General features: G+C 37.6%; 2 protein-coding genes across 8 annotated transcripts in view; both read right to left on the bottom strand.

Moving 5' to 3' along the window:
• The window catches only part of Dhc62b (Dynein heavy chain at 62B), an 835,389-nt gene that overhangs the window by 716,926 nt on the left and 90,940 nt on the right, over positions 1–27,523 (bottom strand). The window lies entirely within an intron of this gene.
• On the bottom strand, positions 21,244–22,989 carry LOC145974745 (uncharacterized). The gene has a single exon (XM_083104763.1). The coding sequence runs from the start codon at positions 22,987–22,989 to the stop codon at positions 21,244–21,246; it is 1,746 nt and encodes a 581-aa protein (XP_082960889.1).

The raw sequence follows: 27,523 nt of genomic DNA, 5'->3' as shown, positions 1-27,523 counted from the left end.
AACCGTAAAATATCTTGTAAAATATTCATTTTTCGATTACCTTACCTTAATAGTTTTATGTACAAAATAATGAGAGGAATCAATTGGTGTAAAGAAAACACATAGTTGTTTCGAAGAAAAAATATGTAATTTGCAATTAACAATTCCATATTTTTTCTTAAAAACAACTATGTGTTTTCTTTACACCAATTGATTCCTCTCATTATTTTGTACATAAAAGTATTAAGGTAAGATAATCGAAAAATGAATATTTTACAAGATATTTTACGGTTTATGTAAAATTAAGAAATTATTTCAAGCATCATAACTCAAAAAGTACTTAACGGAAAGGTACTTAATTATAGTGTTTTGGAAAGCTCTCGAAATAAGCTACAAGAATGTACAAAAATATATAGGGTATTCCATTTAAAAAAATTGAAGTGACCTTCACGTGACCTTCAAATGACTCTTCAAGGTCAAACCAATGATACCATCTTATGGCCCCCTCGAAACCATACACAACTTTTGTCTAAAACATTTTTCTCTATCTTGCTTATTTTTCGAGTTATTTGGCTGCCTAAGTTAAAATGGGTCACCCTGTATATTGTGCACACAACTTACATAGAATATCTATTTTCTTCGCAACATGTTGTAACGTGCAGCTTACGTATGATTGTTATAGCACCGACAGCGAGTATCTATGTATGCGCTACATGAGAAAGAAGATACACAAGAATGTAATAAATTAGTGTGTGCGTACATATATTGACGTATACTATTACACACGACATGAAAGAGAAGAAGATAATACGAGATTGTCTCTCCTTGTCACAAACAAATTCTAACATCGCCTATCGCGACATCGGACAACTAATCTATTGCTCTGTTTTACTCTTGTATCTCAGTCTGACACACATATGCACGAAAATTTTGCGCACTGAAATCATTTTTTTTACGCTTCTAAACTCATTTCTAAAAGTTCATTTACATTCTTTCATATAATCTCAAACAGGAAATTATTTTATTTTGTGCATATAAACTGCACAATTTTTATATTAAGCAAATATTGTTACGACTTGACGCTAGAAGCCGATAAAAAAACTGTAATTTCTCAATTTTCTTTTGTTTTTAACATACAACCGGAAGGTTCCTGTTTTATTTCTGTGTATACTTTAATCGTGGAAAAAACGTTTATTATTCTGTGTAATCAATAAAAAAGATTTCGGTGCACAAATTGATAATCGTTTTAGTCGATAAAACAGAAGAGTCTGACATCCTCTTAAGAATATTGTGTGTATATATGGTTTCTTTACATCCTATTGATCTATTCGACATCTTCTATAGTAGATCTATTTGACATCTTCCATAGTTATAAATGTGTTGTCAATAATCGGTTTCTCTTCAAACAAAATCTCTCAGTGAGAGTCAAGGTTAGATATAAAATGAACTTCGCTTTTTCTTGTAAAGTACATGCGTGGATACAATGGGTTTTGCCCTCCCCTCCCTCTCTATGGGAGCTCCATTTTCTGAAGGTATAATTTATCTAAAACCTATTTCTGATTTACAATTAAAATTTGATTTGGATTATATTATATCTTCCGGAAGTGAAGCTTCCCCGTAGGGAGGAACTCACTGTATCCACACATATACTTTGCAAAACAAAGCGAAGTTCAATCTATATCTATGTATGACTTTGACCCTTGCTGAGTTTGCGATTTTCTATTTCAATTGTTGACAATATATTCATCATGGAGCTATAAGAGGTATCAAATACATTAGTACGATATACATTAACGACATATCTATATACAAATTTTTTAATATCAGTTGATAATGTCTAAGAAGTGTTAAAATTATCAAACTTTAACTTGTTATATCTTCTAAACCAATATTCTATCCCATTTATCTTTTACAGGAAATTATTCAGGACAACTGTCTCTATAATATATTCAAGGCGATAAAATCGGCTGTGTAATTTCTTATGCATTTTCATTTTAATTAAGTTACTTTAATTTCTTATGCATTTTTCCTTTAATTAAGTATCAGAAGTTTAAATAAAATACATTATCAAATATAATATCAAATAATAAAAGGTAATTATTTACTTTAGGAGAGTAACCTCTGATAACCTTAACCTTGACATATATTATAGAGGTCACTCTTCTAAGTAACTTTCAGAAGATTTTAGCCGTCGCTCGTTGTTTAAAAAAAATTAAGAACCAAAAAAGTTTCATAAATCATATGTAATTTTTGGACACCATAGACATGGGTTAGGATTGTCTTGCAAAATACATGCATGGACACAGTGAATTTGGCCCCTCCTATGGGAGACTCCATTTCGCAAAGATATAATAATATATAAAAATATATAAATATTTTATAATAATATTGTTACGTCCCTGGTTCGGGTCGCGGTCGAGTCAGTCGTGGAAAGAGAAGAAGTCCGTTGTCAAGAGGTTGTTGACAGCGGCGGCTGTCATTTGAGTCTGGAGCCAGCTGTCAGGCTGTGTGGACGCGTTTCTCTTACGAGTCGATCCGTGTTATTAATATTGTGTATTTACGTTCTGAGTTACCGTTTGTGTTGTAATTGTGCAGTGCATTAAAGTTCATTAGTTTCCTTAAGTGCTTGTTTATTTAGCGCGTCCCGCGAGCGGCCGATCTCTTTACCGCGCGACTTCGATATCTATCGAAGTCCCCGCCCCGGGCGTAACAATATATAGAAATATATAATATATAAAAATAATATAAATATAACCTAATCCAACTCGTACCTGAAGTGTGGGATATACTTTGCTTCGCATACAAAATTACAAATGGAACCATATGAAATTATACAACTATAGAGCTCATTAATGATTTTGATTTTGACATATCAAGATCATTATTCTGAATTATCCCCAAAAAGTTTTAGACGTCGCTCGTTGTTTATTAAAAAGCTATAAACAAAAAAAGTTTCATGAATTCACATAATTTTCAAACATTATGTATGTTTCACACAAAAAAAATAAATCTCTACCTGATTCATACATTTATGCGTAGTAAGTGAAATAGTGAATGGAGGAAGGACTCCGCCCCTTCTTCTGCATTCTACTACAAAAAAACTCCGTTTTGTACAATATTATGCAAAAAATTTAAGTTATATAATATAATTCAAACTAAATTTTAGTTGTAAATCAGAAATAGGTGTGGGTTAGATTATACCTTTCGAAAGTGCAGCCTCCCGCAATGGGACAAAAAAACTCCGTTTTGTACAATATTATGCAAAAAATTTAAGTTATATAATATAATTCAAACTAAATTTTAGTTGTAAATCAGAAATAGGTGTGGGTTAGATTATACCTTTCGAAAGTGCAGCCTCCCGCAATGGGACTAAACCCACTGCGTCTATGCATGTACCTTGCAAGACAAAGCAAAGTTCATTCTCTGCAATGGTCAAAATGAAATGTATATGCGTGGACGCACGGGTTCCACTTCGGAAGATATAATTTCATCTAAACCTATTTCTGATTTACAACTAAAATTTGATTTAAATCAGAAATAAGGTTTGAGTTAGATTATATGTTCCAAAAGTGGAGCCCTCCGCAGGGAGGCGAAACACACGCACACATACCCGTCCTAGTTCGACGAGTAGCAAGTATGTCGCAAGTATGTCGCTTCCTTTGTACCCTTCGACAGAGCCATATATTCAGTAGTGGAAAGAGCCACAATCTTCTATTTTCTTGCTTTCTACTAGATAGGACAATTCTAGTGAAGATGTACCCAGTATATGACCTTCTGTCTGTCAGACAATTCGCCCAAACATTCACAAATTCTGCTGTGTATACTAGGGGCTGTAGGTAGCTAAATAATTGATACATTCTACTAATTCGCGGTAAGGAGCTTTTCTTATACTGGATTCAGGCTTTTCTTCGTTTTTCTTCAATTTGCATCCCGGCTCGAGAAGTGTCAAAACGAATGTTAGGTCCAAGGGACTTCACTATCACATTCTTTGTTTTTTTCCCATAACTTCGGCAGACATAAGATTTTAAACAAAAGTCATTAATGTCAATAAAATTGGAATAGGATTCTCACAGTCATTAAGTGCTTCAAAAAGTAAGTTAGTAAGTGCGTTTCCGTTTTATTAACACCGAAATGCCCTTACTCATGCGCTTGTCTAATTACACAGGTCTACAAAGTTTTGTTGTTGGGTAGCTGAGGGTCATTTCCGAAGTAATTTTCTGCGTAGAATCCGAATCCGAGGTCAGAATTGGCCCATCACGTCAGGATTTTGAGATATTTGAGGTTATATACTCAAAAGATGGCTTTTTGGGCTACATTTGAGGTTATACACAGGACGCACAAAATTTTTTAGCTCTTTTCTTCTAATTGCATCATTTAGTACTATTCTTTCCCTTCAAAATGAGCTGTCGAATGGTCATCTACGATTTTTCCTTGCAAAGTTACGGCCATTTTAAGATGACATGATGAATTCCAAACCCTGCGCCGTTATAGCCCAACAACCTCATGAGCATTCACATTAAATCTGTAAACTTTGAACTATAAACCCGAAAACCTGGACTGAAAACTGTATATATGGTTTAGGGTTTAAGGGTCAATAGTTGTGGATTTAGTTATATAATAGCTTTGGGGTCGATCTGAGATCAGATTCGTAATCAGCGACCCCAAAAACCCATATATACAGTCTTCAGTCCAGGTTTTCGGGTTTATAGTTCAAAGTTTACAGGTTTAATGTGAATGCTCATGAGGTTGTTGGGCTATAACGGCGCAGGGTTTGGAATTCATCATGTCATCTTAAAATGGCCGTAACTTTGCAAGGAAAAATCGTAGATGACCATTCGACAGCTCATTTTGAAGGAAAAGAGTAGTACTAAATGATGCAATTAGAAGAAAAGAGCTAAAAAAAATTTTGTGCGTCCTGTACATAACCTCAAAAGTAACCCAAAAAGCCATTTTTCGAGTATACAGGGTGATTCAAAATAACCCCTGTGTCCCTGAAATGACATATTCTTGAATCAATTCTAAGACGATTTTTCCTTCGGCAAAATTTCGCCCGAAGCTTAGTTTTTCAATTATTAAAGGAAGTAGTTAACGTATGACGGGTCGAATACAAGAGGCAGGCAAGGGTGGCGCGATTCACCGTCAGACGCGGGAGCTTACGCGGGGCGCCTGCTGCGATCAGCTGATCGCTATACACATACAGACACACATGCGAACACATACATTCTCTCTCTGTCTGTCTGTCTGTCTGTCTGTCTCTCTCTCTCTCTCTCTCATTCGCTCACTCACCTGTAAATATTTTTTTTTTTTTTTTTTTTACGAGAGAGGGGAAAATGCATTTTATGCATACCCACCGGTCGATCCAGTGAGTTATGTAGGACTCGAGTACCAAGTCGAATTACCAACTCGGTACTCCCTACCCACTAAAAACCCCCCGATTTTCACGAATTTCCTTTAACACACTGTCCCTCTGACTTCCCGAGATCTGTTTTCACATAACGTCAAAAAATAGTTATTATTACCTTGTTCGATGACTTTTGATGTATTGCTGTAATTGCTTGAAGGAGAAATGAATTTTCCGATAGATCGTACGTTCTCAAATTTAACGTAGATATCACGTTGCAAAAGACAAGAAATCCACACTAAATTATTAACTGAAAGTTTTTCTTCTTTCATGAACTGTATTCTTTTATTAAACTTTAACGTAATCACATTTATTTACTCTCTCGATGAGACTAGAAATTTACTAATGACTCTATCACTAATCACTATTAATCACTGTCGAATAATAATTGTTGGCGATTAAAAATCACTCGATGAAAGAAACACGCGCGGATACGTTACTACACGACGCGACGACGCGACGACGCGACAATGCGACGAAAATTACGATTCGGCGACTGCAAGCAGTTTTTTGTCATGGTAGGTTGCGGTAGGTTAAGGTACTACTGGCGCTATCGAACGCGATCATGTGTTCGATTGAAGAATGCGGTAAACATAATAAACATTTAACATATTAATATTATTATTATCATGAATGTGTGTGATATCCATACATCGTATGATATCTATTTAAAAATTAATTAGATTAAATAAGTGTTTTTAAAATATTTATTACTTTTACTATTATCATATAAAATATTTATTTAACTATTTTATCTATTTATTTATCTATTGCACCTATTTATTTTTAACTATTTATTATCAATGATCGAAAATCAGTCATTGATAATAAATAGTTAAAAATAAATAGATGAAATAGATAAATAAAAACATATTAATTAATCGCGTTTTATTCTCTCTCTCTCTTTTTCTTGTGTTTTTAATTGCAAAATAAGATACTCCATACGTTAAAAAATTGGTCGCTCTGAAAAGAGCGGATTGTTTTTGATCGCCTTAAAAAGGGCGGATTAATTTTGAACATTTATAATAAATGTTCGAAGTGGCCCCCATCCATTCTAACGCAAGCTCTCATGCGTTTCAATAAATTTTGTTGAATATTTTCCATTACGTCTTCTTCTATGGACCATATGGAATATCGCAATCTTGTTTCTAAATCTTCTGCATCTTCAGGGAGCGTTTTGTAGATCGTTTCTTTGCAGTATCCCCAAAGAAAAAAATCCAATGGATTTAAATCCGGGGATCTTGCAGGCCAACGTATCGGACCATATCGGCCCATCCAACGTCCAGGAAACTTGTTTAGAAAATTTGTCACAATCCTGGCATTGTGTGGACCAGCACCGTCTTGTTGAAATATAATTTCTTCTCTTTCCAATAGCGGCACTTCTTCTAGGAAATCTGGTAAATTATTCTCCAATAATTCCAGATATGCTCCGCTGGTTAAAATATCCGGGAGGATAACTGGGCCCAGTATTTCTGTTCCCATAATTCCAGTCCAGACATTGAGCTTCCAACGAGTCTGAAAATTTCTGACTCGTGTAGCTCTGGGATTTTCTTCGTTGCACAAATGCATGTTATGTGGATTAAATATTCCTTCTCGTGTAAATAGCGATTCATCGCTAAATATTATACGAGAAGGGAATCTAGAATCTCTATCCACGCTCCTGAGAAAATTTTCGCAGAATGTTCTTCTCAGAGGATAATCTTCTGGTCTTAAATGTTGCACGCGGGTATAATGATAAGCGTGCAACTTTTCTTCTCGTAATATCCTCTGTACCGTTGAATATGAGAGATTGTGCTCTCGAGCAATAGTCCGAATACTTGTCTCAGGCTCTTGCTCGACAGCACGAATCACTTCTTCGGTATTCCGCAAATTTCTTGCGGTTCGGTTTCTTCCAACGTTGTGTTTATTCGGGAGAACATTGCCCGTTTCGAATAATCTTTGGGCTGCTCCGAGTATAACATCAGGCATTGGATGCCTGATTTGGGTATAATTCGGCGTATCGTCTTGCAGCAACGTAATGCTGCCCGTCGGATGCACCGAGTGACATTATCATGTCGTAATATTCTTCAATCGTATAGCTTGCCATGTTCTCTTAACTCTTCTTCTAATAATCGAGCGATTATTGATTTCAATATCGATCATCTCTCCGTATTTATACGATCCTCGCGGGGGTCCATGCCCCCTCCGCGCCTCCCGCGACGAATCCGCGACACGCGACCCGCGACACGTGGGTCGCGGATTCGTCGCGGGAGGCGCGGAGGGGGCATGGACCCCCGCGAGGATCGTATAAATACGGAGAGTCGATCGATATTGAAATCAATAATCGCTCGATTATTAGAAGAAGAGTTAAGAGAACATGGCAAGCTATACGATTGAAGAATATTACGACATGATAATGTCACTCGGTGCATCCGACGGGCAGCATTACGTTGCTGCAAGACGATACGCCGAATTATACCCAAATCGGGCGAGACATCCAATGCCTGATGTTATACTCGGAGCAGCCTAAAGATTATTCGAAACGGGCAATGTTCTCCCGAATAAACACAACGTTGGAAGAAACCGAACCGCAAGAAATTTGCGGAATACCGAAGAAGTGATTCGTGCTGTCGAGCAAGAGCCTGAGACAAGTATTCGGACTATTGCTCGAGAGCACAATCTCTCATATTCAACGGTACAGAGGATATTACGAGAAGAAAAGTTGCACGCTTATCATTATACCCGCGTGCAACATTTAAGATCAGAAGATTATCCTCTGAGAAGAACATTCTGCGAAAATTTTCTCAAAAGCGTGGATAGAGATCCTAGATTCCCTTCTCGTATAATATTTAGCGATGAATCGCTATTTACACGAGAAGGAATATTTAATCCACATAACATGCATTTGTGCAACGAAGAAAATCCCAGAGCTACACGAGTCAGAAATTTTCAGACTCGTTGGAAGCTCAATGTCTGGACTGGAATTATGGGAACAGAAATACTGGGCCCAGTTATCCTCCCGGATATTTTAACCAGCGGAGCATATCTGGAATTATTGGAGAATAATTTACCAGATTTCCTAGAAGAAGTGCCGCTATTGGAAAGAGAAGAAATTATATTTCAACAAGACGGTGCTGGTCCACACAATGCCAGGATTGTGACAAATTTTCTAAACAAGTTTCCTGGACGTTGGATGGGCCGATATGGTCCGATACGTTGGCCTGCAAGATCCCCGGATTTAAATCTATTGGATTTTTTTCTTTGGGGATACTGCAAAGAAACGATCTAGAAAACGCTCCCTGAAGATGTAGAAGATTTAGAAACAAGATTGCGATATTCCATATGGTCCATAGAAGAAGACGTAATGGAAAATATTCAACAAAATTTATTGAAACGCATGAGAGCTTGCGTTAGAATGGATGGGGGCCACTTCGAACATTTATTATAAATGTTCAAAATTAATCCGCCCTTTTTAAGGCGATCAAAAACAATCCGCTCTTTTCAGAGCGACCAATTTTTTAACGTATGGAGTATCTTATTTTGCAATTAAAAACACAAGAAAAAGAGAGAGAGAGAATAAAACGCGATTAATTAATATGTTTTCATTTATCTATTTCATCTATTTATTTTTAACTATTTATTATCAATGACCGATTTTCGATCATTGATAATAAATAGTTAAAAATAAATAGGTGCAATAGATAAATAAATAGATAAAATAGTTAAATAAATATTTAATATTAATATTTTATATGATAATAGTAAAAGTAATAAATATTTTAAAAACACTTATTTAATCTAATTAATTTTTAAATAGATATCATACGATGTATGGATATCACACACATTCATGATAATAATAATATTAATATGTTAAATGTTTATTATGTTTACCGCATTCTTCAATCGAACACATGATGGCGTTCGATAGCGCCAGTAGTACCTTAACCTACTGCAACCTACCATGACAAAAAACTGCTTGCAGTCGCCGAATCGTAATTATCGTCGCATTGTCGCGTCGTCGCGTCGTGTAGTAACGTGTCCGCGCGTGTTTCTTTCATCGAGTGATTTTTAATCGCCAACAATTATTATTCGACAGTGATTAATAGTGATTAGTTATAGAGTCATTAGTAAATTTCTCGTCTCATCGAGTGAGTAAATAAATGTGATTACGTTAAAGTTTAATAAAAGAATACAGTTCATGAAAGAAGAAAAACTTTCAGTTAATAATTTAGTGTGGATTTCTTGTCTTTTGCAACGTGATATCTACGTTAAATTTGAGAACGTACGATCTATCGGAAAATTCATTTCTCCTTCAAGCAATTACAGCAATACATCAAAAGTCATCGAACAAGGTAATAATAACTATTTTTTGACGTTATGTGAAAACAGATCTCAGGAAGTCAGAGGGACAGTGTGTTAAAGGAAATTCGTGAAAAGAGAGGGGTTTTTAGTGGGTAGGGAGTACCGAGTTGGTAATTCGACTTGGTACTCGAGTCCCACATAACTCACTGGATCGACCGGTGGGTATGCATAAAATGCATTTTCCCCTCTCTTGTAAAAAAAAAAAAAAAATTTACAGGTGAGTGAGCGAATGAGAGAGAGAGAGAGAGACAGACAGACAGACAGACAGACAGAGAGAGAATGTATGTGTTCGCATGTGTGTCTGTATGTGTATAGCGATCAGCTGATCGCAGCAGGCGCCCCGCGTAAGCTCCCGCGTCTGACGGTGAATCGCGCCACCCTTGCCTGCCTCTTGTATTCGACCCGTCATACGTTAACTACTTCCTTTAATAATTCAAAAACTAAGCTTCGGACGAAATTTTGCCGAAGGAAAAATCGTCTTAGAATTGATTCAAGAATATGTCATTTCAGGGACACAGGGGTTATTTTGAATCACCCTGTATAACCTTAAATATCTCAAAATCCTGACGTGATGGACCAATTCTGACCTCGGATTCGGATTCTACGCAGAAAATTACTTCGGAAATGACCCCCAGCTGCCCAACAATAATCATGACCCCATTTTTTGTAGACCTGTGTTATCGAAGTTTGCAATATCTTAGGTACTACTAATAATAATTCATCATCGTCATCTCTGTTACGTCCAAGGGACTTCAGGGATTCTTTTCTTTCCCATAACTGGCGCACACGTGCATGACTCCCAAAAATTGTTAATGTCAGTTAAATAGGATTCTCAATAAGTGCTCCAAAAATGACAGTCAGATATTAATGGGCTATAAAATCATAAAAAGTAGCATCCGATCACAGTCAAGGCGCCAGCCAGTCAGCCGAATTTGATATTTTGCTATCACTTATAACCTCATAAAATCTAAAGAAGCTATAAAAAAATTGAAACGATACGCGGTCGCCTTTCTCGACGCTCCGGATCGGCTCGTCAGATCGTCAAGATTCGAGAGAAGGGGAGAAACAAACTTGTGCGATCATTGCGGTTATACTAAATATGTATTTATTGTGTCAAGCAATATTTACAATGTATGTGTATGCGTGTGTGAATGTCAGTGTATCTGTGCGCTGTGAGTGTATGAAAACTATATACTAGGTGTCGTAAGAAAAATAATAGAAACTAAGAAAACGGCAAACACGGCGCGTGCAAGCGGTATCTAGCGGGTGTACGGAGAACGCGTAACTGGTCTTCGCGGTACTGCTAGCGCATACAGGCGGTATATTGCAAGTACTGGCACGGAAACACGAAGCTTAATTCTATGGAAACGAAAATTACTAGCGCGTACGAACAATATCAGAACGGCCACGGGAACAAGTACTTAGGTCTACGGGGAATCAAGAAAGTCTTACAGGTACTCGAGACGGATATACGGAAACACGAATCCTAAGACTAACGTACTGTCTACGGGGTTCAGTGTCAGGACGGCTCAGTTACACCGGAGACACCCCGTGGAGTCAGGTAACACCTTGACTCAGACAGGTACGGGAAACCGGAGATACCCGGTGAATCGAGAGACATATTGTCTCGGACTGGTACTGGAAAACCGGAGACACCCGGTAGATCGAGAGACACCTCGAACGGAACTGGTACTGGAAAACCGGAGACACCCGGTGGATCAAGAGACACCTCGAACAGGACTGGTATCAGGAAGCCGGAGACACCCGGTCGAGCCGAGAAACACCTCGGCCCGGGCGAGATCTAGCCCCGATACACTGGTCGTGCCGGCTTATATACTCCGGGGAATTCCCCTACCTGGCGAGTCGCTCAGGTGGGGATACGACTACGAGAGAGATGCAAATAGTCGGGCGAGCGAGTGAGTGCCTCGCATGCGCAAGCGGTAAGAGCAAGCGAGAAAGCGAGCGTGCGAGCGAAATAGCAAGCGAGCGTTTACGGTTGCGAGCGAGACGGATAGTGCGTATCAGGAATATAGCAGGTGAGACAGATAAGCAGAGCGTGTTAGGCGAAATATAAATTTATTTGACAATAGACAAAGACCGAATTAGTAACGGTGCGTAAACGCATTGTTACAAAATAAAAGAAACTATTCATGAAAACGCGAGTGACCGGATATGTCGTGACCCGACACATTAATCTATCTTAATTTCAAGAGGATAGTAAAAGTCATCCCTTGTCTTTAGCAGATGCACTCTGCAAGACATAAATTACTGTCACCTCCGATATTGAGAATCCTAGGCCTCCCGTTTTAGAAAACGCTCTCCTATTCGCGAACGAATGTAAAATAAAATTCTAATTTGTTACATTTGTTCTAAACGCCCATAAGAAGGAGTAAGGAAGAGGCGATAGAAATCTAACAAGAGTTTCTATTCGTTAACTCCTCCAGCTCCTCACCCTAGGAGAGGATAATTCAAAAACGATATATAAGCGTGAACTTGAACGAATCATCATCAACCAGTCAGTTTTTTTTCGGAAACTTCGCTATTAGTTGATAATTTTCGGGAAATCTCGCAGTCATTGAAAACCTCACAATCAACCTTTCAAGTCAGTACAAAGATCCAACCAGTTCCGCCAATCAATACAGTTCCGTCGACTGTCAATCCGTCGATCAATATAGTTCCGGTCGATACAGCAATCGTTATCGTTACGCGGAAAATGGTTACTCAGTGTTACGCTAACCAATTACATCGGACAGAAAACCTCCCGGATCAACCGACAGTCAATCAAGTGCAATCTGTGTCGAGGAAATCGATTAAAGTCAAGGCGAAATGACTTCACTATCGTCACAACCGCCGAACGCGCAACTTACTGGCTCGGGCTGCGGCTGACCCTTCATTTATCTTAGATTTTAAATCAACTTAACACTAACCTACTCATAACAAGAATCTTCTTGAATAATATTCAAGAAGATTCACGAGACGCTCCTTACTTATCTCCCGGAACCCTTCCTCCTAGTTATTCTCCCATATACAGGGTGTAACTGAAAAAGCGCTCACGGAGCAAGCAGCGTTATTCCTAATTAAAAATCGAGTCGAAAAGTCCTGAATCATTTTTTTTCTATAATGCTTAATGAAGCGGTAACTATTGAGTAAAGTTGCGCCAATAAGCATCGACCTTTAGCCTCCTTGTCGAAATTTTCTTTAAAGAAACGCTTTTAACGGAAGAAATATGATTTTTAATGCAAAATAAAGTTTTTCGCATTATTACGATGCATAAGAATATTGCACAATAGCAACATGACATAGCGCCGTAGCGGCGGAGCGCTTACGCATACTACCAGGCGCGCGGCTCACTGACGTGCGCCCGTCTAAAGGTCGGTGCTTATTGGCGCAACAATAATTACCGCTTTATTAAGCATTATAGAAAAGAATGATACAAAACTTTCCGACTCGATTTTTAATCAGGTATAACGCTATTTGCTCCATTTTTCAGTTACACCCTGTATAACATAGAACCCGATCCTCCATCTGACCTTCAATTACCTTCACCCTTTTCTTCTCCTCTCAGCGAACCACCACCCGACTCACCTCCCCCCTCTTCTCCTACTCTTCCTCCTCCTATTTATTCCGCAATGGATCCTAGCGATCGATTCATCGCGGGATTCCTTAGCCTCTGTTTCCCCGAGTACACTGGTCCAATCCCCTCAGGGATTGCTTTACCTTAGGACCTGGTCCCATACACTTTCCCACTTTGCGCAACTTCCTTAACACCGCTCCTCCTAATATCCTTATCCCTTGCTTTACTCTATTTACCAATAATCCCATAGCTTTACCCATAGAATTCCTAGGGGTTAAGGTATCCTCCAGATTCTACTTAAACCTCCCTTGTCTCGTTGTACACTCACACACACACACATACACATACATATTTAATATTGTTACAGAATAATATATTAGATCCTTCCGTTTTATATTTATAAATTTTCATATAACTTTCTTTTATAATGTATAATAAATTTATTTAGATATACTAATCATCCTCGCGTTCAATTTAATCGATCCCTCTCTCTACTCCTGAATCGTACTAGATCCCAAGGATTAAGTTCCTTTACCAAAAAGGGGACCATCGAGCGGATATTACGGACGAAAAAATGTAAGATCGACCCTTCTGGTCGTTGACCTATTTCCGGCCCTTCCGCAGGTTCGCTCGACCCGAGACATCTGTCCTTAAGGCACCTGTTCTCGGGAAACAAGTGTTACGTCCTTCCTTTGGCTCATCCTTCCTCGAGCCTGGATAACACGAGCTTTGAATTCGACATGCCGAATCTTTTTATGTCTGAAATGTATCCTTTCTGGAGATAAAGACTTTTTCATTCTTACGGGTAATTCCATTCCTCAATAATATTTCATCAACATCCGTGACTTCGAATTTGATAGCTATTCTCCGAATTCACGAGTCTTCTTTTTGCTTCGAGATGTAACCAAAATGTCGCCTTTATATACGACTATATAATAATTTAAATAAAGCAATTCCTTTTCCGATTCATGGAGATAAACGCAGGGATCCACTATCGACTTTCTGGCATTGAATTTCGTGAATGCCTCATCAATCTTCTTAATGTTCTAATAGCATCTTGCTTGTTGCAAACCATATAGAACTTTTCTCAACATGCAGACTTTGTCTCCTTTGTTAACTTCACGAAGAATAGTAGCAGCTTTCCTCCTTACTTCCTCGTTGATGGAATTGTTGATTGTAGAACTTCGATTTCATGCTCAAGTAACTTCATGCAGACTACCTCTTTCATATCACCGTTGAGATATGCTGTGATGATCCCAGATAGCACAGAATATTCTGTGAACGTTCATTTTATGTCCATTTTACGTCCGCACGTCCATGGACATGAAATTAACGTCCATCGTACATCCGATTCGAGACATTGGTTAACGACCAATATTTGGACATCTACAAGATGTCTAGTCTTGGACGTCAAGTTACGCGCGCGCACGCAAGGATGTTTATATTAGTTATATACAGAGTTCCCGGTATCTCGAAACAAAGTAGAGTCATAAGTAGATCTCTTTAAACTGAACTAAAAAGTCTTTTATTATTCTACAAAAACCACGTAAAATTTCGAGATATTAATTAAAAAAAATCGGCCAATGCGCGTGGCTAAAAGCGCGCGCCACCATCATGTTTCGGAGAGTACGTCCACCGCTCCCTTCCCACTCACCATTTCGCCGCACACTTAGAATTAACATAATTAGAATTAATTCTAAATATAGATATAGTACATGATTCCTCATCGGATCCAATGCATTTACTTTTTTGGGGAGAAGTTGAAAAAATAGTTATCTCTTTATAACATCATGGAAAATCTTATGTTAAATTATCGTCACAACAATTATCAATAATATCAACATTCTTAGAAAAAGAAAGATACAATATACCACAAGTGATTTTAATAGAAAACCAAGATCATTATTAGAAAGTGAAAGATGTAAAGCTATTGAATATAGGACATTTTTGTTATATACAGAGCCTGTATTATAATCTGTATTAAGTCACGATAAATATTTAAATTTTATAGCTTTACACGGAGCTATTACTATTTTATTCAATTCAAAATTATATTGAACTCTATTTAGATTATGCTAAATTATTATTACATTATTACGTTAAAACATTTATTATTCTGTACGGTAAAGAAAATACATCGCATAATACATATCATTTATTACATCTTTGTATGACGTAAGAAAATTCGGATCACTACAAAAATTCAGTACTTTTCCATCCGATTATATGCAATAAATTCTGAAAATGATTCGTAAAAATTATAAGCCTTTGGAGCAAATTGTTTGTAGGTAAGCAAACAAAATAATTATATAAATCCTAATCTAAACATAAAATAGTATAATAAGCTTTAAATCTTCATTTCAATGGTCAGCTTATTAATTGTCACAATTATAATCAGTTTAGTAAAGTTGTGTTTGAAAATTTTATATTAACAAATAAAGAACCTGATAATTATTGTTGTTTATTGGATGGAAGTATTATAGTTATCCTGAATTTTGCTTTTAATAACAAGAATACTATTATATAGTTGGAAATAAGTTTAAAACTCTCAAGATTTGTATACCAAACCCTGCAAATCTTCAAAACTAAATATTTATAAAGCCTGTAATCGCGGTCTGTATTTACAGACTTGAAATTTGAACCAGAAGTTGCAAATAAATGTGTTAGATTAAGGTGTAACGCGGTCGCCTTTCTCGACGCTCCGGATTGGCTCGTCGGACTGTGAGGATTCGAGAGAAGGGGAGAATCAAGCTTGTGCGAACAAAGCGGGTGTGTGGAAAAATAAATTCTTATTTTAGTAGATACATGAAGTACAAATGTGAAAGTATGCGAGTAAGTATGAATGAACAACAGTCGTACAATATAATCGTGCGAAGATATTGCGCGGGGTGCGTGTTTGACTTATTTCTATGCGTGGTGAGAAATACATGCAGTTTCTATATGACTAACGGTTATCACTATGAAGCCGAACAAGATGCAGGTGCGTGCAAGCGGTATCTTGCAGATACGCGAGAATACGGAGCTTATTCCTACGGCAGCGGAAATTACTTGGGCGTACAAGCGATATCGCGTAGGTACATGTAACGACCACAGGAACACGTAACTTATCTCTATTGTGCCGTGCAGTTGACGGGGCTGCGTGTCAGGTCAGCTCAGAGGCTGGAGACACCCCGTTGAGCCGAGAGAAACCTCGACTCGGACTGGTAACGGTGACGGAGACATCCGGTATATCGAGGTACACCTCGGCCAAGACTGGTAACAGGTAACCGGAGACACCCTGTAAATCACGGTTAAATCGAGAAACACCTCAACCCGGACAGGAAGCCGGAGAAGAGAGTCCGAGAAACACCTCGGTTTCGGGAGATCTGGTCGGAGCGTTCAGTAGGATCGTAGAACAGGATCTGGTGTCGGTGTCAATGCCAGATTCCGGCCTTTCGGTAGCATGCGGTAGCATGGAGGGGGTAATAGAAGGAGACAAAACATGATTCTCTCTCGCTCTTTTCTCGCAGAGAACCGACTTGGTGTGCCGGTCGCTTCTATAAGGCCAGGGCTTATATACCCGGCCGGGATTCCCCCTCCAGGAGTGCTGCTCGGGTAAGATTCACGAGTGCGAAGAGGACAACGATAGTCGAGCGAACGAGCGAAGGAGACAGCATGCGCCAGGCAATGTGAGCAAGCGAGAGAGTGTGTGCGAGCGAGAGAGAGAGCGAGTGGGCGAGCGAGACAGCCAGCAAGCGTATGAGCGGGATGAAGAGCGTGTATGGGTGAAAGCAATAAGCAGTTAGTTATATACAGGGTGTCCGATTCGTGAGGGACCAAACGAAAAGTGATGATAGATTGGGTCAAACTAAGAAGAAAAGTCCTCTACCATTTTGCAAAATTCGCAATAATTATTAAGTAATAAGCAAAAATGTCACATGAAGGTTTAATTTTTTAAATGGAACCCACTATTTTTTATTATGTATTCTTATAGCTTATCTCGAGAGCTTTCCAAAACACTATAATAAAGTATTTCTTCATTGAGTACTTTTTGAGTTATGAGGCTTGAAATAATTTCTTAATTTTACATAAACCATAAAATATCTAGTAAAATATTCATTTTTCGATTATCTTACCTTAATACTTTTTTATATGCAAAATACATATATATATATATATATATATATATATATATATATATACAGGGTGACCCATTTTAACTTAGGCAGCCAAATAACTCGAAAAATAAGCAAGATAGAGAAAAATGTTTTAGACAAAAGTTGTATGGTTTCGAGGGGGCCATAAGATGGTATCATTGGTTTGACCTTGAAGAGTCATTTGAAGGTCACGTGAAGGTCACTTCAATTTTTTTAAATGGAACATCCTATATATTTTTGTACATTCTTGTAGCTCATCTCGAGAGCTTTCCAAAACACTATAATTAAGTACATTTTCGTTAAGTACTTTTTGAGTTATGAGGCTTGAAATAATTTCTTAATTTTACATAAACCGTAAAATATCTTGTAAAATATTCATTTTTCGATTACCTTACCTTAATAGTTTTATGTACAAAATAATGAGAGGAATCAATTGGTGTAAAGAAAACACATAGTTGTTTCGAAGAAAAAATATGTAATTTGCAATTAACAATTCCATATTTTTTCTTAAAAACAACTATGTGTTTTCTTTACACCAATTGATTCCTCTCATTATTTTGTACATAAAAGTATTAAGGTAAGATAATCGAAAAATGAATATTTTACAAGATATTTTACGGTTTATGTAAAATTAAGAAATTATTTCAAGCATCATAACTCAAAAAGTACTTAACGGAAAGGTACTTAATTATAGTGTTTTGGAAAGCTCTCGAAATAAGCTACAAGAATGTACAAAAATATATAGGGTATTCCATTTAAAAAAATTGAAGTGACCTTCACGTGACCTTCAAATGACTCTTCAAGGTCAAACCAATGATACCATCTTATGGCCCCCTCGAAACCATACAACTTTTGTCTAAAACATTTTTCTCTATCTTGCTTATTTTTCGAGTTATTTGGCTGCCTAAGTTAAAATGGGTCACCCTGTATATATATATATATGTATATATGAAAGAAACTTTTATGCTGTTTTATATACAGGGTGTCCAAAAAGTTCCGATACAGCTGAATATCTCACAAACGGTGCATTTTAGAAAAAAGGTACTTAATTATAGTGTTTTGGAAAGCTATCGAGATAAGCTACAAGAATATGCAATGACACATAGTAGATTCCATTTAAGAAATTGAAGGTGACCTTCATGTGACCTTCAAATAACTCTTCAAGGTCAAACCAATGATACCATCTTATGGCCCCCTCGAAACCAAACAACTTTTGTTTGAAACATTTTTCTCTAAAATGCTTTGTTTCCGAAATAATTGCGTGCGTTAATTAAAATGGCTCACCCTGTATATGAAGATCAAAGTCATCGGGGCGGAGACCCGAATTATATACAATTACCTAATTTTTTTATATAACAGCCAAAATAATGAACTTACGTAAAAAATGCTTATAACATTTTTGTAAAGCTTTTTAATAGCCTCATTTTTTGTTAATAACTTTTTTGTCCAAAATCGATATTTTCGAAGATATTCAGCGAAATCTTTTGAAACTTTGAGATGGAGGTAGGGGGCTGAACTATTCGAGTCCGCCTATTATATATATACATGAAATTACTCGGGAAGGTGTCCTTGACAACATATGTCAAGGTCAAGGTCATCGGCATATAGGCCGCAATTGTCTAGTTTTACCTGTTTATATACAAAGTATGAGGTTGTGAAAAGAAACTAAATGGTATTGTCTGCCTGTTCATATATGTTTATGATTCTATATATACAGAGTCAAAAATGTATGTTGTATCTATAACACTTATTTTTATTAAAATCTAAGTTTATTATTGTACATGGTGTCTGAAAATTATGTGAAATTTATATAACTTCTTTTGTCTATAACTTTTTAATAAACAACAACCGACGGCTGAAACCTTTGGAATGTTACTCAAGAAGATGACCTTGACAATATATGTCAAGATCAAAGTCATTCGAGCAGGGTCCCCTTTTATGCAGGTTTAACTTCCACGCAAAATGAAGTTTACATTACTTATTATGCCATCGGTTAGTCACTATCTTTAATTGTTTATAATTTTGTAATAAACAATGAGCGACGACTAAAACGTTTTACAAGTTAATAACGTTACATGTCCTTGAAAACATATTCAAGGTCATCGAAATTGATGAGGTCATCGCTAACTGCAGTTTTACTAGTTGTATTTTATTGATATTTATCCTTACATCGGCTGTATAATCTTGGAGAGTAATTTTAATACTGTCTAATACAATAACGTCGCTCAAGTTTCATATAACTCGGAAAACGTACTTCTAGATCAGTGCTGTCACTTATTTGCAACTTTCGGCCGGATTTCTTTTAGCTCACGTCTACCGCTCTCCTTTTACCGCGCGCGCCTTAGCAACCGCGCCGCCGAACGCTCGTAACTAAGGAGCGCGGCGGTAACCTCAGGCACGTGCGCGTCACAAATGTAATGTGGCAATCTATCTAAGTTCTCTTTATTGTTTATTAATAATAAAAATAATTATTCTATTATTAATTACGTATATGTTCTGTAACAATTTAAAATATTTGTGCTTTGAAACGTAATTACAATAAAGAGAACTTAGATAGATAGATTGCCACATTACATTTGTGACGCGCACGTTCCTGAGCGCTCCTTTGTTACGAGCAACGCGAGCGGTAAGAGGGGAACAGTAGGCGTAAGCTAAGAAATCTGGCCGAAAGTTGCAAGTAAGTGACAGCACTGTTCTAGATGATCCATCTAAATCGACGTAACCAATTAATATTACTGAGCGTATCATGGTCTGATTTTATTTGATTTTCTAGTCATGTAAGTTCCTATTAATTGAAAGATTCCATAGATATGTATACGACGGCATGTTTCACGAGCTACTTCGTGTAAATTAATATTTTCTGCTAGATAGGTCTAGTGAGAAAACATCCTGCATTTTCTAATTAATCGATCGATTTCGACTTTGCATTTTATTATTTTTATAGAGTCAAATTCGTTAATTTGAAACGGCTGAATAAAAATTCGACTTGTTTTGCTGAGGGATATCGCATTGTTCGATGCTTAATAATGAGTGGTGAGATTAGCAGACGCTGTCGCAGCCTGTTTTTCCATAAGTGGCTTGTAATTTAAATGATAAGAAAACTTTAATATTTACAGAACTAGAACATTCATAGAATAAAGCCACAGATTTAAACATGTCTGTACAACTATCTCGAATGTAAGACAATCGTTATTTAAGGGGTAACATCTGTTTGAAACCGTTTTTTGAGCCCATTTTTTGGGAATTTTTTTTGACTAAACTAAAAGAGCAATTGAAAAATCCTTTTAGACATTTATTTATGACAATAAGAAGTACACAAAACAATTTTTTTTATTAATTTTGTAAACAAAATGGCGGCTGCAGGTGCTGCTATAGGAGACCTTCTTTTTTTAAGGACATTTGCGGCGGGCAGTAGAAGTGCCGATCGGGTCCACCTAGAGGAACAAAAAAAATTTTTTTATTTTCTACATGAGTTTTGCTAGTGAAGTACACACGATTATTAGAAAATATTGATTTTTGACAGCAAATTTGACAGTTTGAAAAAAAAATTGAATTTTCGATGAAAAAATCGACCTTAATTTGTTTATAAAAACCATAATTGTTAATTAATCGTAATAATCGTGTGTACTTCACTAGATAATTTATCTAAGAAGCTACAGTTCAAATTTCAAGTAAATCGGATAAAAATTGTTTGAGTTCTACTGCCCGCCGATTTTGAAAACATGAAGTCGAGGAAAACGCGTTTAAAGTTTCAAAACCACTTTACTATATGAAATTTTAAAAATAGAAGCTTGCTAATTTTTTTACCTTTAATCTGCAATGCCTGGACCATATAACTGCCCTTCCGAACTCATATTGACCTCATCCATCTCTTTTCTTGACGATCTTGAGTCGCGCCGAGTGGCTTTTGCAGCATCCGACATTGAGCGCTCTGCGGACTTGATCCGGCAGGAATCAGCTTCCATTGCAAAATCATACAAGTTTCGGCCTACTACTAGTCCCAGACAATCCATAACACCCATGATACTAGATAGTCCATCGTTATATGTCATCACAGCAATGTCAACTGCAACATCGAGGATAATCTTACCACTAGCCGAAGCCTTAGGCGCGATCGTCCACACAGCTGAATTGAATGACTCATTGGAATTTTGCGTAAATCCTCCAAGGCAGCGGGAAAGAAGATCATCTGAGCTAAGTTCCTCGTATACTGGCTTGATCGCGTTAAAAACATCCATATGCATTGCCGGCTCGTGGTAATAAACATCAAGAGTGCCAGACGCTTTTGCTCGTTGCCAACTACACCATGATTCGAGCCCGAACGGGCACTTATCATGTTGCGGGTTTTCGTCCGTCGACAATTTGTGATATAAAGTGGCCCATATATCATTTTTCATTTTTTCAATCGAATCATGGTTTCTCCTGATGGCAAGGCCGTAATAAATCGAAAGATCGTCGATCAGCTTACCAGTTAACTTACCACGGCCACTGAGTCCTTTTGTTTTTTTTTTCAAATTTCGTAGTCGCGTACCCATTCGCTTTTGTACGTGATCGATACATTCTTTTTTTACAACGGTAAAATTATCATATGGGTGTGCATCGACTATACCTTTGTAGGTTTTCGAATCCCCGTCACCGACATAACAAGCGTATTTGATGTTGTGTAAAGTCTCGGAGCGCTTGAACATGGCCACGACAGAATCCACCTCCATTTTTCCCGACGAGCCTTCATGGTTAGCGTGGCACGCTGATTTGTGCGCTTCCGCCCACTCCTCGTATTCGGCTGTCCCTTCTTTCTTTTTCCAGTGCTCACACGCTTTGCAGTATTTAGATTTTACTGACACGTCCAAAACTTTCTTTGAGAACCAACCAATGAGCGAGACTAAGCCAAAAAGGGACGAAAAACCTCTTTTACGCCAAGAGCCATCTCCGGATACTGTGAGACCGTTTGTTTGACCATGCTCGACTGAGAATTGTTTTTCTTCTTCAGCTGCTTTTTTTATAGAAAGATTTCGCACAGACTCCGTGGCAATAGAAATATTTTGAACTATTTTATCATAAGTGGCTTGGAATACGGGCCGTGGTAGTTCGAGGAAGGCGCAGAACTTACGCATGCCATTCAGCCCTATTCCCAAATAACGCATAGCTAGCGTAAAGCGCGTATTTATTTCATACGTATGACCATTAATAAGAGGACAACTGTTTATAGAGAACTCTCCACAGGTAGCACAAGTCAAGATAATTTTAAAGCCGAGTCCTCTTCTACTCGCTTCGCTAAAACGTACCTCTTCTTTGCATTGCTTGCACACTACTAGTTGTGACAGCGCACTAAAAACACTTATGAATTCTATTAAACGATAGCTAAAATTATCATTGACTTCTCGATCGTATTGAGACTCTGATGATTTTAATTTTTTTGACGACGTGCTAACGTACTCTGAATCTCCCTCAAACGAGTGGCGGTTAGGCGGTCGTCTATTCGAGATCTTGCTTCTAGCGTTATTGCTCTTTACAAGTTTTGAACCCTTGCGGCCACTGTACAGTTTGTCACTCATTTTTATTAATAAAAAGTTTGTTAATTCATGAAAACAGTAAGTACACAGTAAAACTTTGCACAAAAACGATACGCAGCACGTGTTTACATTTTTCATGTAACGGCTAGACTGGCTTCATTTAGTGAAATTTTGGGTCTGTACCTCAACTAGTGACACCTATACCTTTCTTAGAAACTATATTAACCGTCGGTAATAAAAAGAAAGTGCGCCAATATGCTTTGAAATTCAAAATTTGATCCGGACCGCGCCTAGGCTGCTACATGAGTTTCGGAGCGCTCGAAGGCGCTTCGAAAAATGGGTTCTACAATTTTTTAAAATGTTTTTCTCCACCTAATTCTTTTGGGATATCATTTTTGAATAGTTTATACATCATTTAAGCCAATAAAAAAAAAAATGGTCAAAAAATTTTTTTCAAACAGATGTTACCCCTTAACAAATCTTGACAACATAACATGATATCGAAACGTTGCTTCATTCCATAATTCTAATGCTGACTCAATGATCGCGAAGATTAGGGATGTAACAATATAAATGTAAATAACTAAATACTTCATAGTAAGCACAACTATAAATTTGCTTTACTAAATTCATGAGTCTGTTATGAAATAATGTACTGAAAGATTGATAGAGGTCCCTACAAAATTCATATTTAAGCGACTCATAATGAAATCTTTTCTTATGTATGTTTTTTGCATACTCTATTGCTTTCTAATCCTTTCTTATTTTATATGAATACTTGATTAAGTATTTCTTTATTAAACACAAATATACACTAATCAAAAAAAAATAGGCAACACTTTTTGAACCCTAAAAATTGGACTATTTTCAAACCGCTGAAACTCGTCAAAAAGTCATCGTAGACAAAAAATTAAAAAAGCATTTTAAAGCTTGAAGTTTCAACTTTAACGAGCAGTTGGTGGATTTTTAAAATGTTTTTATCTTCCTCATTCTGCGCTTTAAAAAGGAACACACTGTTTAGTTCCTTAAAATTATGTATTTTTAACACGCCGTAACTTGACAAAAAAATTTTTCTCGAGAAATTCAACTAAAATTCCATAAACTACAACATTTTGCCTACAAAATGTTTTTCAAATTTTCCTACGATTTCTTTTTGACCGAGTAATATGATTTTGAAAATAAACCAGTACTTTTTAGATATGATGAAAAAATTTCAACTCAAAAAATTCAACTCAAGTTCCATAAACTACAACATTTTGCCTATAAAACGCTATTTTTAAATTTTCCTACGATTTTGTTTTGACCGAGCTACATGACTTCAAAATTAACATTCTTCAAAAAGAATGTTGGTTTCGAAGTCATGTAGTTTGATCAAAAAAAAAAAAAATCGTAGGAAAATTAAAGAAAAGCGTTTTGTAGGCAAAATGTTGTAGCTTAAGGAATTTGAGTTGAATTTTTCGAGAAAAATTTTTTTATCGAACTGCAGAGTGTTAAGTATACGTAATTTTAAGGAACAAAACAATGTTCTTTTTTAAAGCACAGAACAAGGAAGATAAAAAAATTTTAAAAACCATCAACTGTGCGTTAAAGTTGAAACTTCTAGCTTTAAAATGGTTTTTTAATTTTTTGTCTACGATGATTTTTCAACGAGTTTCAGCGGTTTAAAAATAGCCAATTTTTAGGGTTCAAAAAGTGTTCCCTATTTTTTTTTATTAGTGTATATTTTGTAACGATATGCTCCGAGAACGCATCGTTTTCCCGGCCGGAAACTGCCACCTGACGGTTATCGTCGGGCATTGGCAGAGGCGCGATGCGCCCATTTTTAAACTATTAGCGGATAGGAAAGTTCTAACAAGCTTCTTTACGCTACTGCCGAAGGTCGATTCCGACTGGCGATTATGATCTCGCGTCCGACATCCCGAACCCTCCCGGGCGAAACTGCTTCGTTCCGTTTTACTGCCGCCCGGTGGGAATAATTATCGAATACGCCGACGCGAGTGATTAACCGCGTATAAAAAGGACCTTCAGCGGCGCGAGAGATCAGATCCTTCCGATTCTCCGACTCATCCGAAGGCGAAAACGAGAACGATCCGAAGCTTTCATTACGCACGTATAGGTCAGAAAGTAGTACGAATGCTACCTCTGCCAATCGATATCGGCGTCTATAAGTGCATCGCGCACTATTAAACCGAATATATCGCACCTAAGCGTCGACGGATTTTAAAGGTGGAACACGCGACGTTTAAAGATACTGATATCCTTTGCATTTTCTACGACCAACCGTAGTTATTCATTACGCACACCTCGTATATCGAGCATTGTAAACGGGCGATTTAAAGCTCGGCAGCACAGATGACGGCCGCGTCAAAACAGCGGCAAAAACCGACAAGGCCGTTGCCCTGAACTATTCTCGACGAATGGAACCCGAGTGCGTGTAAATACCGCGTGCTGTAAAATATTACGAGATAATCAACGAGATAATTAATTGTATTCGATTCGTCGCCTTGCAGCACCCGATTCGGGGCGCATCACTGATAGTTATCGTCGCTCGTGCCGCATTTACATTACGATCCCCACTCGCGAAAGAATAACGAATTTATTTCCGTCTTGAATGTATTGCACATACTTACACACACATCTAGACACTTATACAACACGTTCACACATGCACACATTTGTATATAATACGCAATAAATTTGCATTTTCGAGACGTAGATTTTTTATTTCTCGAAACCGCCTGATTCCGACAGCTATCCTTCCGCATTACGATCGGGAAATATAGCACGTACAATTTAAAGAAATGCGCAGACGGGGAAGACGCTTTATCCCTCTCTCTGTACCTCTCCTCAAAAAACTAATCTAATTTTAACCTAATTTTTCTAATTTAAAATTAGAAATAGATTTGGGGTTAGCTTTTCGGGGTGCAAGGGGAATAGCGGAGTCAGTAGTTAGCACTAGGAGAGTTCTAACCCAGGGATCTCAGGGGGGGTGAGGGGCGAGGGGATCTCAGCGGCGCGGGGGAATGACGTCACGCAGGATGGAGGGGGGATGACGTCACACGGGTTCTAACTCAGGTCCTATCAGGGATGACGTCACGCGGGACGGAGGGAATTTCGGAGGCGCGGGGGCTGCGGGGCGGGGGACGCACGTATAAACAAAAAATGGCGGTATTCCTATGAAGAAGATTTTGGGTCTCTCTCTATTCCTCCCTCTCTCGCTCTCTCTCTTTATCCCTTTATATTTCTATCCCTCTCTCTCTCTCCCTCTCTATCCCTCTATCCCTCTATCTATCTCTTTATCCCTTTTATCTCTCTTTCTCTCTGTATTATCGCAAGTATACAATATTAGTCATAAACTTATATTTTGAGATATTTCGGGGTCCGACGTTTTCGAGCAATCTGTGAATCATAGCGAGATAACAACACATTTTTGAGATATTATACAATATTACCAGTTAACAAACAATATAAATAGAAGTATTCTTTGAAGGATTGGGTGGATGGAAATGCGTGCGAAGAAATTACGTCATGATTTTGTTACAATTAAAAAAATATATATAATTAATTTAAATGTGTGTGTTTGGATGGAAATGCGTGCGAAGAAATTACGTCATGATTTTGACTTAAAACTCTTTATTTATGTTTTATATATTTTTCTTACGTACTATGGACTAAAAACTAAAGCTGCCAGTTCGCAATCGACGAGTTGATGCTTGTTGAATACAGCACTCGCGCGTATTACATTTGATATTTCTTTCGGATTTATTACAGTGGACGCGATATTGGAGAATTGCGTAAACTTGACATCAACTGTTTGGATAATTTTATCCAATCGATCAAAAGTTACATCTATGCAGTGATCGAGATCGAACATACGATGTAACGTCGATTCGACCATCATCAAGCATACGTTTGAAGATTCGAGACTTATGAGTTTGACGTCGTTAATCGTACGAACTCTCACTGTTAGCGGTCCAACGCTTATGAAATTGTAGTCACCTGTAGAGTCGTTCCGAAGGAAATTTTGAATATTGCGACGTTGCTCGTAGAGTCCCTTCCACGTTTCGAGAGACAATATCAGTTCCTTTCCTCGATGATCTCCTATGGCAATCTCCACGTAACTCGGTGGACCCACGTTGATACCAATTTCGAGGAATTTGAATCCCGTAGCTATCAATGCGTATCGTCTACCTAGTATACGAACCGCACGACGTTCCAACGAAATGCTACAGAAAAATTAAAATAATAGTAATAATACAATTTGTAAAAATATAAAAATAGAAAGAAGTTAAACGAAAAACTTACTCGTCACATTTGTTCTCAAACGATCGAGTTTTATCACGACTCGATACGTAATTATTCACGCGTCTTCCGACGCCGCTGCCGCTGCTGCTTCTTTCGACGTAGTTCATTTCTCTGGGAGTTATGAAAAGTGAACCACGAGAGCGGTGTTAACGCGACACTGATCGTATAAGAAATAACCGAGTATACGTGACGCCCATCTTCCAAAAGTATAATGTGGTGGGGGGGGGGGATCAATGCTTCTAACGTTTTGAGTTTTAGGAGAAGGGGAGAT

Source organism: Camponotus vicinus, unplaced genomic scaffold (assembly GCF_025532165.1).
Source record: "Camponotus vicinus isolate PSW18456_S1 unplaced genomic scaffold, iyCamVici1.0 SCAF_7, whole genome shotgun sequence".
In the NCBI taxonomy this organism is placed as follows: Eukaryota; Metazoa; Arthropoda; class Insecta; order Hymenoptera; family Formicidae; genus Camponotus; species Camponotus vicinus.
This window is presented reverse-complemented; position numbering and strand designations above follow the sequence as displayed.

Coding starts and splice junctions, on each gene's coding strand:
- LOC145974745 (XM_083104763.1), bottom strand. CDS start 22,989: ATGAGTGACAAACTGTACAGTGGCCGCAAGGGTTCAAAACTTGTAAAG.